This window comes from Salmo trutta, chromosome 12 (genome assembly GCF_901001165.1).
Source record: "Salmo trutta chromosome 12, fSalTru1.1, whole genome shotgun sequence".
Lineage (NCBI taxonomy): Eukaryota > Metazoa > Chordata > Actinopteri > Salmoniformes > Salmonidae > Salmo > Salmo trutta.
The window spans coordinates 93,075,522-93,095,521 of NC_042968.1; the positions used below are offsets into that span (position 1 = coordinate 93,075,522).

General features: G+C 44.1%; 1 protein-coding gene across 1 annotated transcript in view; it reads left to right on the forward strand.

Annotated features, from left to right (window-relative positions):
- ltn1 (listerin E3 ubiquitin protein ligase 1) overlaps nt 1–20,000 on the forward strand; it is a 100,061-nt gene that overhangs the window by 73,194 nt on the left and 6,867 nt on the right. Inside the window, exons 29-33 of the mRNA XM_029766749.1 lie at nt 75–152; nt 6,078–6,264; nt 13,534–13,699; nt 14,028–14,248; nt 17,361–17,555. Of these exons, the coding sequence (XP_029622609.1) occupies nt 75–152; nt 6,078–6,264; nt 13,534–13,699; nt 14,028–14,248; nt 17,361–17,555 (847 nt within the window). The remainder of the gene's footprint in view (nt 1–74; nt 153–6,077; nt 6,265–13,533; nt 13,700–14,027; nt 14,249–17,360; nt 17,556–20,000) is intronic.

Below are 20,000 nucleotides of genomic sequence, written 5' to 3' on the forward strand. Positions count from 1 at the left end.
CTGTCTCTCTCTCTGTCTCTCTCTCTGTCTCTCTCTCTGTCTCTCTCTCTGTCTCTCTCTCTCCCCCCCCCCAGGGTAATGCCTACTCTCCCAGAGTGTGATGGAGAAGGAGACGACACCAAGCCAGAGGACGATGGAGAGGAACCGTGTCTGTGAGTATAACAGCCCTGAGGGGGATTCGTGGAGTGTTTCTCTATGGAATGTCCATCTGTTAGTTAAAGTGGAAATCACAGCATTTTAACTACTTTTACAGGCGATCATAATATCAGCCCAAAATATCAAATTACCAGGTTATGCTACAAAACCATCTTACATTTACATTACATTTAAGTCATTTAGCAGACGCTCTTATCCAGAGCGACTTACAAATTGGTGCATTCACCTTATGATATCCAGTGGAACAACCACTTTACAATAGTACATCTAAATCTTTTAGGGGGGGGGGGGGTTAGAAGGATTACTTTATCCTATCCCAGGTATTCCTTAAAGAGGTGGGGTCTTCATTATGCTACAAAACCATCTTCATAAGAGGTTTTGAAAAATGAGGTTCTTTTCGATTCAACCTTCCATGACGTACACTAAGGCTGTTGTCAGAATAGATGGATACAGTTCAATGCCAATACATTTATTTTTGGTCCAAGAAATATTGCTATCAGGTTGTAAATCGCAGCAGGCCTGGGTACATTGTTTGCTGCCTCCAGCCAACAGTCATAACGTGGCTAGTGCTAGTCAAACTAGCTAGGGCAATGATCACAAGTCAGTCATAATGTGGCTAATAGGCTAGCTTATCTACAGCGGCATTCGGAAAGTATTCAGACCCTTTGACTTTTTCCACATTATGTTACGTTACAGCCTTATTCTAAAATTGATTAAATAGTTTTTTTCCCCCTCATCAATCTACACACAATACCCCATAATGACATCACAATACCCCATAATGACATCACAATACCCCATAATGACATCACAATACCCCATAATGACAAAGCAAAAACAGGTTTTTAGATGAACCTTCGACCCAGTCTGAGGTCCTGAGTGCTCTGGAGCAGGTTTTCATCAAGGATCTTTCTGTACATTGCGCCGTTCATCTTTCCCTCGATCCTGACTAGTCTCCCAGTCCCTGCAGCTGAAAAACATCCCCACAGCATGATGCTGCCACCACCATGCTTCACCATAGGGATGATGCCAGGTTTCCTCCAGACGTGACGCTTGGCATTCAGGCCAAAGAGTTTAACCTTGGTTTCATCAGACCAGAGAATCTAGTTTCTCATGGTTTGAGAGTCTTTCGGTGCCTTTTGTCAAACTCCAAGTGGGCTGTCATGTGCCTTTTACTGAGGAGTGGCTTCCGTCTGGCCACTCTTCCATAAAGGCCTGGTTGGTGGAGTGCTGCAGAGATCATTGTCCTTCTGGAAGGTTCTCCCATCTCCACAGAGGAACTCTAGAGCTCTGTCAAAGTGGCCATTGGGTTCATGGTCACCTCCCCTCCCCCGATTGCTCAGTTTGACCGGGCGGCCAGCTCTAGGAAGAGTCTTGTTGGTTCCAAACTTCTTCCATGTAAGAATGATGGAGGCCATTGTTCTTGGGGACCTTCAATGCAGCAGGAATGTTTTGGTACCCTTCCCCAGATCTGTGCCTCAACACAATCCTGTCTCGGAGCTCTACGGCCAATTCCTTGGACCTCATGGCTTGGTTTTTGCTCTGACATGCACTGTCAACTGTGGGACCTTATATAGACAGGTGTGTGCCTTTCCAAATCATGTCCAATCAATTGAATTGACCACAAATGGACTCCCATCAAGTTGTAGAAACATCTCAAGGATGATCAATGGAAACAGGATGCACCTGAGCTCAATTTAGAGTCTCATAGCAAAGGGTCTGAATACTTATGTAAATAAGGTATTTCTGGTTTTTACTTTTAATACGTTTGCTAAAAACCTGTTTTCGTTTTGTCATTATGGGGTATTGGGATGTCATTATGGGGTATTATGATGTCATTATGGGGTATTGTGATGTCATTATGGGGTATTGTGATGTCATTATGGGGTATTGTGTATAGATTGATAAGGATAAAAAAAAACATACATTTTAGAAAAAGGCTGTAACGTAACTAAATGTGGAAAAAGTCAAGAGGTCTGAATACTTTCTGAATACTCTATGTGCAGTGCCTTCAGAAAGTATTCATACCCCTTGACTTATTCCACATTTTGTTGTCTTACAGCCTGAATTCAAAATGGACGAAAAAATATGTATTCTTACCCGTCTACACACAATACCCCATAATGACAGTGAAAACAGTTGTTTTTTTTTCTGTGAATTTATTGAAAATTAAATACAGATATCTAATTTACATAAGTATTCACACCCCTGAGTCGATACTTTTGTAGAAGCACTTTTTGCAGTGACTACAGCTGTGTGCCTTGTTGCAAACAGGATACATGTTTTGGAATATTTTTTTATTCTGTACAGGTTTCCTTTTTTTCACTCTGTCATTTAGGTTAGTATTGTGTAGTAACTACAATGTTGTTGATCCATCCTCAGTTTTCTCCTATCACAGCCATTAAACTCTGTAACTGTTTTAAAGTCATCATTGTCCTCATGGTGATATCCCTGAGCGGTTTCCTTCCTCTACGGCAACTGAGTTAGGAAGGACGCCTGTATCTTTGTAGTGACTGGGTGTATTGATACACCATCCAAAGTGTAATGAATAACTTCACCATGCTCAAAGGGATATTCAATGTCTGCTTCTTTTATTTTTAACCATCTACGGGGCGGCAGGTAGCCAGTAACGCGAAAGGTTTCTAGATCGAATCCCCGAGCTGACAAGGTAAAAATCTGCCATCTGTCCCTGAACCAGGCAGTTAACCCACTGTTCCCCGGAAGGCCGTCATTGTAAATAAGAATTTGTTCTTAACTGACTTGCCGAGTTAAAATAAAGGTTTATTAAAACATTTGTAAAAAATCTACCAATCGGTGCCCATCTTTGCGAGGCATTGGAAAACCTACCTGGTCTTTGGTCGAATATGTGTTTTAAAATTATCTCCTTGACTGAGGGACCTGCAGATCATTTTCTGTGTGGGGTATAGAAATAAGGTATAAATTCAAAAATCATGTTAACTTCTTATTCTGTTATAAGCCAGTGACACAAAAAAATCTAAATGTAATTTATTTTAAATTCAGGCTGTAACACAACAAAATGTGGAAAAAGTCAAGCGGGGGTGTGAATACTTTCTTAAGGCACTGTATGTTTCTAAAATGTGTGTTTTAACGATGTGTGTGTGTGTATATTTAAATCGGTGTGTGTGTCTATTTGTATCAGTTTGTGTATACAGTATGTCTGTTTATAAAACGGTGAGTTTGGATTTTGGATGCTGATGCTGATTGGTTGCAAGATAGTTATTCACGATAATTAACGCAAAATGTCATGATGCCATATTTCCATTTCAAATTTCAATCTACTGTTCCAGCCAGGCATTCATAACCTCCCCCAGAAAAAAGCTTAACATTATTTCCCCATGCTTCTTCCCTAGCATTTAGTTTGGTACAGAGGGGGTTAATATAAACCTAGCATTTAGTTTGGTACAGAGGGGGTTAATATAAGCCTAGTATTTAGTTTGGTACAGAGGGGGCTAATATAAGCCTAGCATTTAGTTTGGTACAGCGGGGGTTAATATCAACCTAGCATTTAGTTTGGTACAGTGGGGGTTAATATAAACCTAGCATTTAGTTTGGTACAGCGGGGGTTAATATAAACCTAGCATTTAGTTTGGTACAGTGGGGGTTAATATAAACCTAGCATTTAGTTTGGTACAGAGGGGGTTAATATAAGCATTTAGTTTGGTACAGTGGGGGTTAATATAAGCCTAGCATTTAGTTTGGTACAGTTAATAGTTTGGTACAGAGGGGGTTAATATAAACCTAGCATTTAGTTTGGTACAGTGGGGGTTAATATAAACCTAGCATTTGGTTTGGTACAGAGGGGGTTAATATCAGCCTAGCATTTAGTTTGGTACAGTGGTGGTTAATATCAGCCTAGCATTTCGTTTGGTACAGCGGGGTTTAATATAAGCCTAGCATTTAGTTTGGTACGGAGGGGGTTAATATAATATAATATAAGCCTAGCATTTAGTTTGGTACAGCGGGGGTTAATATCAGCATTTAGTTTGGTACAGAAGGGGTTAATATAAACCTAGCATTTAGTTTGGTACAGAGGGGGTTAATATAAGCATTTAGTTTGGTACAGAGGGGGTTAATATCAACCTAGCATTTAGTTTGGTACAGAGGGGGTTAATATAAGCCTAGTATTTAGTTTGGTACAGAGGGGGCTAATATAAGCCTAGCATTTAGTTTGGTACAGAGGGGGTTAATATCAGCATTTAGTTTGGTACAGAGGGGGTTAATATAAGCCTAGTATTTAGTTTGGTACAGAGGGGGTTAATATAAGCCTAGTATTTAGTTTGGTACAGAGGGGGCTAATATAAACCTAGCATTTAGTTTGGTACAGAGGGGGTTAATATCAGCATTTAGTTTGGTACAGAGGGGGTTAATATAAGCCTAGTATTTAGTTTGGTACAGAGGGGGTTAATATAAACCTAGCATTTAGTTTGGTACAGTGGGGGTTAATATAAGCCTAGTATTTAGTTTGGTACAGCGGGGGTTAATATCAACCTAGCATTTAGTTTGGTACAGAGGGGGTTAATATAAGCCTAGTATTTAGTTTGGTACAGAGGGGGTTAATATAAACCTAGCATTTAGTTTGGTACAGTGGGGGTTAATATAAGCCTAGCATTTAGTTTGGTACAGCGGGGGTTAATATAAACCTAGCATTTAGTTTGGTACAGAGGGGGTTAATATAAGCATTTAGTTTGGTACAGAGGGGGTTAATATCAACCTAGCATTTAGTTTGGTACAGAGGGGGTTAATATAAGCATTTAGTTTGGTACAGAGGGGGTTAATATCAGCCTAGCATTTAGTTTGGTACAGCGGGGGTTAATATAAGCCTAGCATTTAGTTTGGTACGGAGGGGTTAATATAATATAATATAAGCCTAGCATTTAGTTTGGTACAGCGGGGGTTAATATAAACCTAGCATTTAGTTTGGTACAGAGGGGCTAATATAAGCCTAGCATTTAGTTTGGTACAGCGGGGGTTAATATAAACCTAGCATTTAGTTTGGTACAGTGGGGGTTAATATCAGCCTCTGTGTGCCTATCAGACCTGTGCAACATGTTCGTTTTAGTTTGTTGTGATCTCCACGGTGCCGTGGATAATGAACGTGATGAGACTGAAAGCTTCTCTGATCCAGGCATATTAATTTATGATCATGAATCCATTATAATGGATACATCCAAATAATTGGCAATAGAAACTCAAAATAAAACAAATAAAGGCAGGTAGTTTGCTGTGATTTTTTTGTTTTTGTTGTCGTTGGCTAGCTAGCAAAGGAGAAGCTAACGGTTAAATTTCCATCATAACGATCCTATTGAATCAACAATCAGCTGGTTGTTTGCCTCATTTTAATAAATGATTTATTAAATCATTATTTGCTGTAGTTCTTGTCTCTCGTCATCAGTGAACTTCTGATAGCTGCCAATGTTTTGTTTAGCACAGCAACGTGGGAAGGAATAGAATGAACGACTGGGTAAAAACATGACAATAGAATTAACGACCAGTCTGGTAAAAACCTGGGAAATTCTGGTGTGATAACTCCCTCAGTAAGGGCCTTTTCCCATGGCTTTGCCTCTTGACCTAAGAACAGACCTTAGATGGGAGCTATTTACAACAAAATCCCCAGGCCTTATTTGCTCAGATATCTTTGTGTGTGTGTGTGTGTGTGTGTGTGTGTGTGTGTGTGTGTGTGTGTGTGTGTGTGTGTGTGTGTGTGTGTGTGTGTGTGTGTGTGTGTGTGTGTGTTTTCTAATGGTGTGTGTGTGTGTGTTTGTGTTTTCTAATGGTGTGTGTGTGTTTTTGTGTTTTCTAATGGTGTGTTTGTGTTTTCTAATGGTGTGTGTGTTTGTGTTTTCTAATTGTGTGTGTGTGTGTGTGTGTGTGTGTGTGTGTGTGTGTGTGTGTGTGTGTAGGTCTCCTCCGGCAGCTCTGATGACCCTCCTCTCTACGTGTGAGGAGTTGTGTGAGAGCATCATGGCAGGAGTTTGCGTAGGAGAGTTTGCAGTGGTTCAACCTCTCTCTGTGGAATACTCCTGTATCCTGGCCTACCTGCTGGCCTGGAAGCTACTGCTCTCCTTCTTCAAGGCTTCTCCCTCCCACGTAAGTCTACAGCTGAATGAATGACTGAGTGACTGACTGAGTGACTGACTGAGTGACTGACTGAGTGACTGACTGAGTGACTGACTGAGTGACTGACTGAGTGAGTGAGGTAGTGAGTGAGTGAGGTAGTGAGTGAGTGAGGTAGTGAGTGAGTGAGGTAGTGAGTGAGTGAGGTAGTGAGTGAGTGAGTGAGGTAGTGAGTGAGTGAGTGAGGTAGTGAGTGAGTGAGGTAGTGAGTGAGTGAGGTAGTGAGTGAGTGAGGGAGGGAGGGAGGTAGAGAGGGAGGGAAGGAGGGAGGTAGTGAGGGAGGGAGGGAGGTAGAGAGGGAGGGAAGGAGGGAGGTAGTGAGGGAGGGAGGGAGGGAGGTAGGGAGGGAGTGAGGGAGGTAGTGAGGGAGGGAGGTAGTGAGTGAGGGAGGGAGGGAGGGAGTGAGGGAGGGAGGTAGTGAGGGAGGGAGGAGGTAGTGAGGGAGGGAGGTAGTGAGGAGGGAGGGAGGGAGGTAGTGAGTGAGTGAGGGAGGTAGTGAGTGAGGGAGGTAGTGAGTGAGTGAGGGAGGTAGGGAGTGAGGTGAGGGAGGTAGTGAGTGAGGGAGGTAGTGAGTGAGGGAGGTAGTGAGTGAGGGAGATAGTGAGTGAGGGAGATAGTGAGTGAGGTAGTGAGGGAGGGTCAGTCAGTCGGTAACCCATCCCTTCGGGATTAATTGACACGTAAACAAACATTACAATAATTCAGAAGTAATTATTCTGGTGTTCTGTGCACCGCATAAAGAGTGATACATAAATCAATACTTATACACACGTACCATTTGCTGTGTAGGAGGTAATTCATTTACAATTTAATTATCGGTCGCCCTTTTTCTTTTATTCTAGGCTTTGTCTAAACATTCCACAAATGGAAATACACACAACGGACATTTAAGTTTCTCCTCATGACTACATAATACCAGGGTATATCTGGTGGTCTGTCTCCTCATGACTACATAATACCAGGGTATATCTGGTGGTCTGTCTCCTCATGGCTACATAATACCAGGGTATATCTGGTGGTCCTGTCTCCTCATGGCTACATAATACCAGGGTATATTCTGGGTGGTCTGCTCCTCATGAACTAACATAATACCAGGGGTATATCTGGTCGGTCTGTCTCCTCATAGCTACCTAATACCAGGGTATATCTGGGGGGCTGTCCTCCTCATGGGCTACATAATACCAGGGTATATCTTGTGGTCTGTCTCCTCATGAATACATAATACCAGGGTATATCTGGTGGTCTGTCTCCTCATGACTACTAATACCAGGGTATATCGGTTCTGTCTCCTCTGGCTAACATATACCAGGGTATATCGTGTGGTCTTGTCTCCTCATGACTACATAATACCAGGGTATATCTGGTGGTCTGTCTCCTCATGGCTACATAATACCAGGGTATATCTGGTGGTCTGTCTCCTCAGCTACATAATACCAGGGTATATCTGGTGGTCTGTCTCCTCATAGCCACATAATACCAGGGTATATCTGGTGGTCTGTCTCCTCATGGCTACATAATACCAGGGTATATCTGGTGGTCTGTCTCCTCATGACTACATAATACCAGGGTATATCTGGTGGTCTGTCTCCTCATGACTACATAATACCAGGGTATATCTGGTGGTCTGTCTCCTCATGACTACATAATACCAGGGTATATCTGGTGGTCTGTCTCCTCATGGCTACATAATACCAGGGTATATCTGGTGGTCTGTCTCCTCATGACTACATAATACCAGGGTATATCTGGTGGTCTGTCTCCTCATGGCTACATAAAACCAGGGTATATCTGGTGGTCGGTCTCCCTCATGACTACATAATACCAGGGTAATATCTGGTGGTCTGTCCTCCTCATGGCTACATAATACCAGGGTATATCTGGTGGTCTGTCTCCTCATGACTACATAATACCAGGGTATATCTGGTGGTCTGTCTCCTCATGGCTACATAATACCAGGGTATATCTGGTGGTCTGTCTCCTCATGACTACATAATACCAGGGTATATCTGGTGGTCTGTCTCCTCATGGCTACATAATACCAGGGTATATCTGGTGGTCTGTCTCCTCATGACTACATAATACCAGGGTATATCTGGTGGTCTGTCTCCTCATGGCTACATAATACCAGGGTATATCTGGTGGTCTGTCTCCTCATGGCTACATAATACCAGGGTATATCTGGTGGTCTGTCTCCTCATGACTACATAATACCAGGGTATATCTGGTGGTCTGTCTCCTCATAGCTACATAATACCAGGGTATATCTGGTGGTCTGTCTCCTCATGGCTACATAATACCAGGGTATATCTGGTGGTCTGTCTCCTCATGACTACATAATACCAGGGTATATCTGGTGGTCTGTCTCCTCATGACTACATAATACCAGGGTATATCTGGTGGTCTGTCTCCTCATGGCTACATAATACCAGGGTATATCTGGTGGTCTGTCTCCTCATGACTACATAATACCAGGGTATATCTGGTGGTCTTCTCCTCATGGCTACATATAACCAGGGGATATCTGGTGGTCTGTCTCCTCAGCTACATAATACCAGTGGTATATCTGGTGGTCTGCTCTCCTCATAGCCACATAATACCAGGGTATATCTGGTGGTCTGTCTCCTCATGGCTACATAATACCAGGGTATATCTGGTGGTCTGTCTCCCTCATGACTACATAATACCAGGGTATATCTGGTGGTCTGTCTCCTCATGACTACATAATACCAGGGTATATCTGGTGGTCCTGTCGCCTCATACTACATAATACCAGGGTATATCTGGTGGTCTGTCTCCTCATGGCTACATAATACCAGGGTATATCTGGTGGTCTGTCTCCTCATGACTACATAATACCAGGGTATATCTGGTGGTCTTGTCTCCTCATGGCTACATAATACCAGGGTATATCTGGTGGTCTGTCTCCTCATGACTACATAATACCAGGGTATATCTGGTGGTCTGTCCTCATGCTACATAATACCAGGGTATATCGGTGGTCTGTCTCCTCATGACTACATAATACCAGGGTATATCTGGTGGTCTGTCTCCTCATGTCTACATAATACCAGGGTATATCTGGTGGTCTGTCTCCTCATGACTACATAATACCAGGGTATATCTGGTGGTCTGTCTCCTCATGACTACATAATACCAGGGTATATCTGGTGGTCTGTCTCCTCATGACTACATAATACCAGGGTATATCTGGTGGTCTGTCTCCTCATGGCTACATAATACCAGGGTATATCTGGTGGTCTGTCTCCTCATGACTACATAATACCAGGGTATATTTGGTGGTCTGTCTCCTCATGGCTACATAATACCAGGGTATATCTGGTGGTCTGTCTCCTCATGGCTACATAATACCAGGGTATATCTGCTGGTCTGTCTCCTCATGGCTACATAATACCAGGGTATATCTGGTGGTCTGTCTCCTCATGGCTACATAATACCAGGGTATATCTGGTGGTCTGTCTCCTCATGACTACATAATACCAGGGTATATCTGGTGGTCTGTCTCCTCATGGCTACATAATACCAGGGTATATCTGGTGGTCTGTCTCCTCATGACTACATAATACCAGGGTATATCTGGTGGTCTGTCGCCTCATGGCTACATAATACCAGGGTATATCTGGTGGTCTGTCTCCTCATGACTACATAATACCAGGGTATATCTGGTGGTCTGTCTCCTCATGACTACATAATACCAGGGTATATCTGGTGGTCTGTCTCCTCATGACTACATAATACCAGGGTATATCTGGTGGTCTGTCTCCTCATGGCTACATAATACCAGGGTATATCTGGTGGTCTGTCTCCTCATGACTACATAATACCAGGGTATATCTGGTGGTCAGTCTCCTCAGCTACATAATACCAGGGTATATCTGGTGGTCTGTCTCCTCATGGATACATAATACCAGGGTATATCTGGTGGTCTGTCTCCTCATGACTACATAATACCAGGGTATATCTGGTGGTCTGTCTCCTCATGGCTACATAATACCAGGGTATATCTGGTGGTCTGTCTCCTCATGGCTTCATAATACCAGGGTATATCTGGTGGTCTGTCTCCTCATGGCTACATAATACCAGGGTATATCTGGTGGTCTGTCTCCTCATGGCTACATAATACCAGGGTATATCTGGTGGTCTGTCTCCTCATGGCTCAGCTACATAATACCAGGGTATATCTGGTGGTCTGTCTCCTCATGGCTACATAATACCAGGGTATATCTGGTGGTCTGTCTCCTCATGACTACATAATACCAGGGTATATCTGGTGGTCTGTCTCCTCATGGCTACGTAATACCAGGGTATATCTGGTGGTCTGTCTCCTCATGACTACATAATACCAGGGTATATCTGGTGGTCTGTCTCCTCATAGCTACATAATACCAGGGTATATCTGGTGGTCTGTCTCCTCATAGCTACATAATACCAGGGTATATCTGGTGGTCTGTCTCCTCATGACTACATAATACCAGGGTATATCTGGTGGTCTGTCTCCTCATGACTACATAATACCAGGGTATATCTGGTGGTCTGTCTCCTCATGACTACATAATACCAGGGTATATCTGGTGGTCTGTCTCCTCATAGCTACATAATACCAGGGTATATCTGGTGGTCTGTCTCCTCATAGCTACATAATACCAGGGTATATCTGGTGGTCTGTCTCCTCATGACTATATAATACCAGGGTATATCTGGTGGTCTGTCTCCTCATGACTATATAATACCAGGGTATATCTGGTGGTCTGTCTCCTCATGACTACATAATACCAGGGTATATCTGGTGGTCTGTCTCCTCATGGCTACATAATACCAGGGTATATCTGGTGGTCTGTCTCCTCATGGCTACATAATACCAGGGTATATCTGGTGGTCTGTCTCCTCATGACTACATAATACCAGGGTATATCTGGTGGTCTGTCTCCTCATGGCTACATAATACCAGGGTATATCTGGTGGTCTGTCTCCTCATGGCTACATAATACCAGGGTATATCTGGTGGTCTGTCTCCTCATGGCTACATAATACCAGGGTATATCTGGTGGTCTGTCTCCTCATGGCTACATAATACCAGGGTATATCTGGTGGTCTGTCTCCTCATGGCTACATAATACCAGGGTATATCTGGTGGTCTGTCTCCTCATGGCTACATAATACCAGGGTATATCTGGTGGTCTGTCTCCTCATGACTACATAATACCAGGGTATATCTGGTGGTCTGTCTCCTCATGGCTACATAATACCAGGGTATATCTGGTGGTCTGTCTCCTCATGGCTACATAATACCAGGGTATATCTGGTGGTCTGTCTCCTCATGGCTACATAATACCAGGGTATATCTGGTGGTCTGTCTCCTCATGGCTATATAATACCAGGGTATATCTGGTGGTCTGTCTCCTCAGCTACATAATACCAGGGTATATCTGGTGGTCTGTCTCCTCATGACTACATAATACCAGGGTATATCTGGTGGTCTGTCTCCTCATGGCTACATAATACCAGGGTATATCTGGTGGTCTGTCTCCTCATAGCTACATAATACCAGGGTATATCTGGTGGTCTGTCTCCTCATGACTACATAATACCAGGGTATATCTGGTGCTCGTTCTGGAATAAGGACAAGTGTATTTCGTGTTAGAAAGGACAATAGAGGATCAAATTAATTTCTCTATTTCTTCAAGGTCACTATAGTTACATAATGTTTCCTCTTCCAGTTCACCATCCCACCGACCTGTTTCAATATCTTACCTGTACACATAGCAATCTGTTTTTAGGTGAATTGTACATAATATATCTTTTACACCAATTCACCCTTAATCAAACAAAAGGTTCTCAATTTGGGTTTTATGATTCATCTCCTCCACCCATGTTTTTTCATATTGCGTCATCAGTTGTTTTTTAATAGCGTCTTGTCTCCCTTAATTAGGTTTTCGTACAACTGTTCACAGTGAGACGTTTGGAAAAGGTCAGACATTTCTGTTGCCCAGGCTCTCCCCCTACGGAGAGATCCTATTGGGGGAAAAAATGTTTTGCTTTCTATTCTGGCAATTGGCATATTCAACAGTCTATTCTAAAGTCTCACAGTACACTTTCGTTACAGGGCCACTTTCTCCTCCACGGACGAACACACCACCTTTACCTCGCTCATCCTCTCCGCTGCAATGACCTCTTTCGTAGCCTAGGCCTGCCGATATCAGCTGGTTCACTTTAGAGATTAGGTCCTCGTTTTCATCGGCTGGCAGTCCTCCCACTATGATACACATTGTTGTTTTTGGCAGCGCATTTGTTTCTACAGGAGTCCGTATGTTTTAGCGGTTAGGTGTTTCTATTATTTCCGTTCAAGGTAGCTAGCCAGCTAAGTCTATAGCGAGGCTAGCTAGCCAGCTAAGTCTATAGCGAGGCTAGCTAGCTAGCCAGCTAAGTCTATAGCGAGGCTAGCTAGCTAGCCAGCTAAGTCTATAGCGAGGCTAGCTAGCTAGCCAGCTAAGTCTATAGCGAGGCTAGCTAGCTAGCCAGCTAACTTGCCAAGTATTCCCCAACAGGTCTATCTGTTTACTGTCTTTCACCCTCACTGTATTCAGACTTTGGCTGCCTCTATTTACAGGCCAATCTCTATGTTTTAAACTTTAAAAATGTAAATGAAAACAGTTCAGGGTATGAGTCGATGTGCAGGGGTAATTGAGGTAGATGTGTACATATAGGTAGCATTACCGCAACCCTGGTGTGACTGTCATATCATTCCACCTTGTCCTCTTGAAAATCGGAAAATCTTAAACTCGCTGTCAATTGTCTTTTTTCCTCGTTTCTCCCCTCCCCTCTCAAAGCTCATTGCAGGAGAGGATCCAGGGCCCTTCTTTCTGTACTCCGGTGAGCTTTGAGTAGGGAGGAATTGAGGAAACAAGGACAAAGGAACGATTAGTGTGTCAGTCTACTGTGTCTCTCTAAAGAAGAGCTCTATGCTGACCTGTGTGTGTTCTCTCTCCAGCTGCGTGTCCAGTACTCTCTCTATCTAAAGAGGCTGACCTGTGTGTTCTCTCTCTCCAGCTGCGTGTCCAGTACTCTCTCTATCTAAAGAGGCTGACCTGTGTGTTCTCTCTCTCCAGCTGCATGTCCAGTACTCTCTCTATCTAAAGAGGCTGACCTGTGTGTTCTCTCTCTCCAGCTGCATGTCCAGTACTCTCTCTATCTAAAGAGGCTGACCTGTGTGTTCTCTCTCTCCAGCTGCGTGTCCAGTACTCTCTCTATCTAAAGAAGTCCCTCCACAAGCTCCTCCTCCACCTGTTCAGACTGATGCCTGAAAACCCCGCCTACATCGGCCAGGGGGCGGAGCCTGTCTCCAAGGAGACCAAGACATTCTTCACAGAGAGCCTCTCTCTGGACGTCAACAGTGGGTAGCATACACACACACACACACACGTTTGTCTCTAATGCTCTGTCTCTCTGTCTCCTCTCTCTCTGTCTCCTCTGTCTCTCCTCTCTCTCTGTCTCTAATGCTCTCTCTCTGTCTCTCTGTCTCTCTCTGTCTCCTCTGTCTCTCTGTCTCCTCTCTCTCTGTCTCTAATGCTTTCTCTCTGTCTCTCTGTCTCCTCTGTCTCTCTCTCCTCTCTCTCTGTCTCTAATGCTCTCTCTCTTTGTCTCTGTCTCTAATTCTGTCTCCTCTCTCTCTGTCTCTTCTCTGTCTCTGTCTCTAATTCTGTCTCTGTTTCTCTCCACAGAGTCGTCCGGTATCCAGTATGAGCTCTCCCACCTGGCGTGTTGTGTGTACTACAGTGCGGTACAGGACCTGCCTGCCATGGTTAGGTTGTGGTGGACCAGTCAGGAGAAGAGAGTTAGCCACACGGTGGATAAGTTCACAGGACGATTCGTCTCGCCTGTCCTCTCTGCTCAGGAGATCTCCTCTGTTCACGCCAGCACACAGACCTTCGACAGCATGACGGTGAGTAGAACAGGGAGGATGTGTGTGTGTGTGTGTGTGTGTGTGTGTGTGTGTGTGGTAGAGAGAGCCTTCAGAAAGTATTCATACCCCTTGACTTATTCCACATTTTGTTTTTACTACCTGAATTCAAAATGGATAAAATGTATGTTTTTTTTTCTTTTTCTCGTCCATCTACAAGTAATAACAAAATGAAAACATGTTTTGAGAAATGTTTGATAATTGAAAATGAAATACAGATATCTAATTTACATAAGTATTCACACCCCTTTTTACTATGACACTTCAAATGGACACCCAGGTGCATTTAATTTCCTTGATAGGAGTTCCACCTGTGGCCAATTCAATTGTTTAAACATGATTTATATAGAAACACCTGGTGCACATCAGAGTAGAAACCATCTCATGAAGTCATAAGGAACTGCCCGTAGATCCTCTGAGATAGAACTGGGATGAGGCATATATCTGGGGAAGGGTATACAACAATTTAGATTTTTTTTAATATATTTTTTTTAAGTTTCCAAGAGCACAGTGGTCTCCATTATTGGGGAAATTGAAAAAATATGGATCTACCCAGCCGTCTGACCAAACTGAGGAACCGGGGAAAGAAATACCTTGATCATGGAGGTGACCTGACCAGGAACCCAATAACCACACTGACATAACTACATTTTACATTTTAGTCATTTAGCAGACGCTCTTATCCAGAGCGACTTACAGTAGTGAATGCATACATTTCATTTCATACATTTTTTTGTACTGGCCCCCCGTGGGAATCGAACCCACAACCTTGGCATTGCACACACCATGCTGGCGCTGCAAACACCATGCTCTACCAACTGAGCCACAGGGAAGGCTACAGAGTTCCTTGGCTGAAATGGAAGAACCGGCCAAAAGGACAAGTTCTCTGAAGTACTTCACCAATCTGGACTTTATGGGAGAGTGGCCAGACGGAAGCCACTCCTGAGGAAAAAGGGACATGCCAGCACGCCTGGAGTTTGCAAAAAAGGCACGTGAAAGACAGATCATTAGGCAAAAGATTCTGTGGTCTGATGAGACAAAAACGTAACTATTTGGTCTGAATGCAAAGCGCTACGTCTGGAGAAAACCAAGCACAGCTCATCACCCATCTAACACCATCCCTACCGTGAAGCCTGGTGGTGGCGGCGTCATGCTGTGGGGATGATTTTCATCGGCAGGGACTGTGGGAGACTAGTAAGGATAGAGGGAAGAATGAATGGAGTCAAATAGAAGCAAATCCTTGATGCGAACGACCTTAGACTGGGGGCGAAGATTTACATTCCAACAGGACAATGACCCCGAGCATACAGCCAAAGCAACGCTGGAATGGCTTTAGAGCAAGAATGTTAAAAGCCCTTGAGTGGCCAAGCCAAAGCCCAGACTTGAATCCCATTTGAAAATCTGTGGAAAAACATGAAGATTGCTGTTCACCACCTCTCCCCATCTAACTTAACAGAGCTTGAGAAAGAATCCAGATGTGTAAAGCTGATTTGACATACCCACAACAACAAAAGCTGTAAAACGCCGCCAAAGGTGCGAATACTTATGTAAATTAGATTTTCAATAAATAATTATGGCTCTAACACAACAAAATGTGTAATAAGTCAAGGGGTATGAATACTTTCTGAAGGCATTGTAACTACTGTTCCCTGAAGGAGAGAAACGAGCTACAACATAATGTGGAGAGAGGTCACACTCTCTCGACTTCAGTTGAAGGATACACACGCCTGCCAATGAAATCCCCGGCTCCCTAGAAGCCCCGCCTTCAACAGGTGGTGATAGGTTTGAGGCTCGGAATTCATTCTTTCAATTTAAAACAGCTCTTCACCAAGCCCAGGGGCGGGCGGAGCGGAGACATTAAACAGGTGATCTACCTCATTTCATCTCATTCAAGGAAGAGTAGTTATAGGCCTAAAGTTATGTTTTCCCCTCTCATTCGGTCAACTTTGGTACAACATACTATGGGGGAAATGTAATCACGCCCTAAGCCCACACCCAACGGATACTAAATGAAATGGCCCCCTGGCAGACCCCCCCCCCCCCCCCCCAGACCTGACCCATGCCAGACCTGACCCATGCCAGACCTGACCCACACCAGACCTGACCCACGCCAGACCTGACCCACGCCAGACCCGACCCCCCCCCCCCCCAGACCTGACCCCCCCCAGACCTGACCCCCCCCAGACCTGACCCCCCCCCCCAGACCTGACCCACGCCCAGACCTGACCCACACCAGACCTGACCCACGCCAGACCTGACCCCCCCCCCAGACCTGACCCACGCCAGATGTGGTATTGCGTACACGGTGTGCTGCCTAGTGACTTTTGACCCGTCCCCGTTGTAAGCAGTGACATCCAAGAGATTTAAAAACTCATTGTGTGTGGTGATTTCAACTCACCTCAGCACAAATATCTCCTGTATTCAACCTTTTAAACAGCTCCAAAACGCTGCCAAAGACCCCTGGTTGAGTGGGCGTTTTCACCGCTGGGTAACCCTTGCCCCTCTTACTGCTATATGTGACCGCGACTGGCTCGATTCGGTCTTATGTAGAACATTTTGAAATGTGTGTTTTTTTAACATTGGATAAAAGACAGAGCTAGAAAACGGTATATCATATACATTACTGGGAAAAGTAATTCTGCTTTGAAAGTTGATAAACTTGTTAACCCCACTGTTGAGAAAATGACCCTTGAGTGTTTTGGTACCTACTGGAGAGCTCTTCTTTGTCTACACCACATTCAGTATCGTTCACACACTCTAAAGCTTTAGCCCCACCCATCTCTTTAAGGATTCACATGAGAGGCCATGTGCTAAACAGAGTGAGTAGTGTACCGCTTGCCGTGCAGTAGCAGAGAGAGAACGGTCTAACTCACACAGTCTAAGTTTGCAATCGTTATTTTTTTTTGTCTCTCTCCAGGTGAAAGACCGTCAGTGGATGATATCATCACCTCTCTCTCTCTTTCTCTCTCTCTCTCTCCCTCTGTCTCTCCGTCTCCTAGGTGAAGGCCCGTTCGGCAGCGAGGGAGGTGATCGCCACCTACTCAGTGGATGATATCATCTCTCTCTCTCTCTCTCTCTCTCCCCCGTCTCCTAGGTGAAGGCCCGTTCGGCAGCGAGGGAGGTGATCGCCACCTACTCAGTGGATGATATCTTCATAGAGCTGGTGATCCAGCTCCCACAGAACTATCCTCTAGGCTCGATCACGGTGGAGAGCGGGAGGAGGGTGGGGGTAGCTGTTCAACAGTGGAGGAACTGGATGTTACAGCTCAGTACATACCTCACACACCAGGTAACACACACACACACACACACACACACCAGGTAACACACACACACACACACCAGGTAACACACACACACACCAGGTAACACACACACACACACACCAGGTAACACACACACACACACACACACCAGGTAACACACACACACACACACACACACACACACACACACACACACACACCAGGTAACACACACACACCAGGTAACACACACACACACCAGGTAACACACACACACACACACACACATACCAGGTAACACACAAACACACACACACACACACCAGGTAACACACACACACCAGGTAACACACACGCACACACACACACCAGGTAACACACACGCACACACACACACCAGGTAACACACACACACACACACCAGGTAACACACACACACACACCAAGTTCGCCGTCAATAATGGCTGATCCCTGGTCATAACCCCTTTAAGAGTATCAAATCAAATCAAAGTTTATTTGTCACGTGCGCCGAATACAACAGGTGTAGTAGACCTCACAGTGAAATGCTGAATACAACAGGTGTAGTAGACCTTACAGTGAAATGCCGAATACAACAGGTGTAGTAGACCTTACAGTGAAATGCTGAATACAACAGGTGTAGTAGACCTTACAGTGAAATGCTGAATACAACAGGTGTAGTAGACCTCACAGTGAAATGCTGAATACAACAGGTGTAGTAGACCTTACAGTGAAATGCTGAATACAACAGGTGTAGTAGACCTCACAGTGAAATGCCGAATACAACAGGTGTAGTAGACCTTACAGTGAAATGCTGAATACAACAGGTGTAGTAGACCTTACAGTGAAATGCTGAATACAACAGGTGTAGTAGACCTTACAGTGAAATGCTGAATACAACAGGTGTAGTAGACCTTACAGTGAAATGCCGAATACAACAGGTGTAGTAGACCTTACAGTGAAATGCTGAATACAACAGGTGTAGTAGACCTCACAGTGAAATGCTGAATACAACAGGTGTAGGTAGACCTTACAGTGAAATGCTGAATACAACAGGTGTAGTAGACCTTACAGTGAAATGCTGAATACAACAGGTGTAGACCTCACAGTGAAATGCTGAATACAACAGGTGTAGTAGACCTTACAGTGAAATGCTGAATACAACAGGTGTAGACCTCACAGTGAAATGCCGAATACAACAGGTGTAGTAGACCTTACAGTGAAATGCCGAATACAACAGGTGTAGTAGACCTCACAGTGAAATGCCGAATACAACAGGTGTAGTAGACCTTACAGTGAAATGCTGAATACAACAGGTGTAGTAGACCTTACAGTGAAATGCCGAATACAACAGGTGTAGTAGACCTTACAGTGAAATGCTGAATACAACAGGTGTAGTAGACCTCACAGTGAAATGCTGAATACAACAGGTGTAGGTAGACCTTACAGTGAAATGCTGAATACAACAGGTGTAGTAGACCTTACAGTGAAATGCTGAATACAACAGGTGTAGACCTCACAGTGAAATGCTGAATACAACAGGTGTAGTAGACCTTACAGTGAAATGCTGAATACAACAGGTGTAGACCTCACAGTGAAATGCTGAATACAACAGGTGTAGTAGACCTCACAGTGAAATGCTGAATACAACAGGTGTAGTAGACCTGACAGTGAAATGCTGAATACAACAGGTGTAGTAGACCTCACAGTGAAATGCTGAATACAACAGGTGTAGTAGACCTCACAGTGAAATGCTGAATACAACAGGTGTAGTAGACCTGACAGTGAAATGCTGAATACAACAGGTGTAGTAGACCTTACAGTGAAATGCTGAATACAACAGGTGTAGACCTCACAGTGAAATGCTGAATACAACAGGTGTAGTAGACCTTACAGTGAAATGCTGAATACAACAGGTGTAGACCTCACAGTGAAATGCTGAATACAACAGGTGTAGTAGACCTCACAGTGAAATGCTGAATACAACAGGTGTAGTAGACCTGACAGTGAAATGCTGAATACAACAGGTGTAGTAGACCTCACAGTGAAATGCTGAATACAACAGGTGTAGTAGACCTCACAGTGAAATGCTGAATACAACAGGTGTAGTAGACCTGACAGTGAAATGCTGAATACAACAGGTGTAGTAGACCTTACAGTGAAATGCTGAATACAACAGGTGTAGTAGACCTTACAGCGAAATGCTGAATACAACAGGTGTAGTAGACCTCACAGTGAAATGCTGAATACAACAGGTGTAGTAGACCTCACAGTGAAATGCTGAATACAACAGGTGTAGTAGACCTGACAGTGAAATGCTGAATACAACAGGTGTAGTAGACCTTACAGTGAAATGCTGAATACAACAGGTGTAGTAGACCTCACAGTGAAATGCTGAATACAACAGGTGTAGTAGACCTCACAGTGAAATGCTGAATACAACAGGTGTAGACCTTACAGTGAAATGCTGA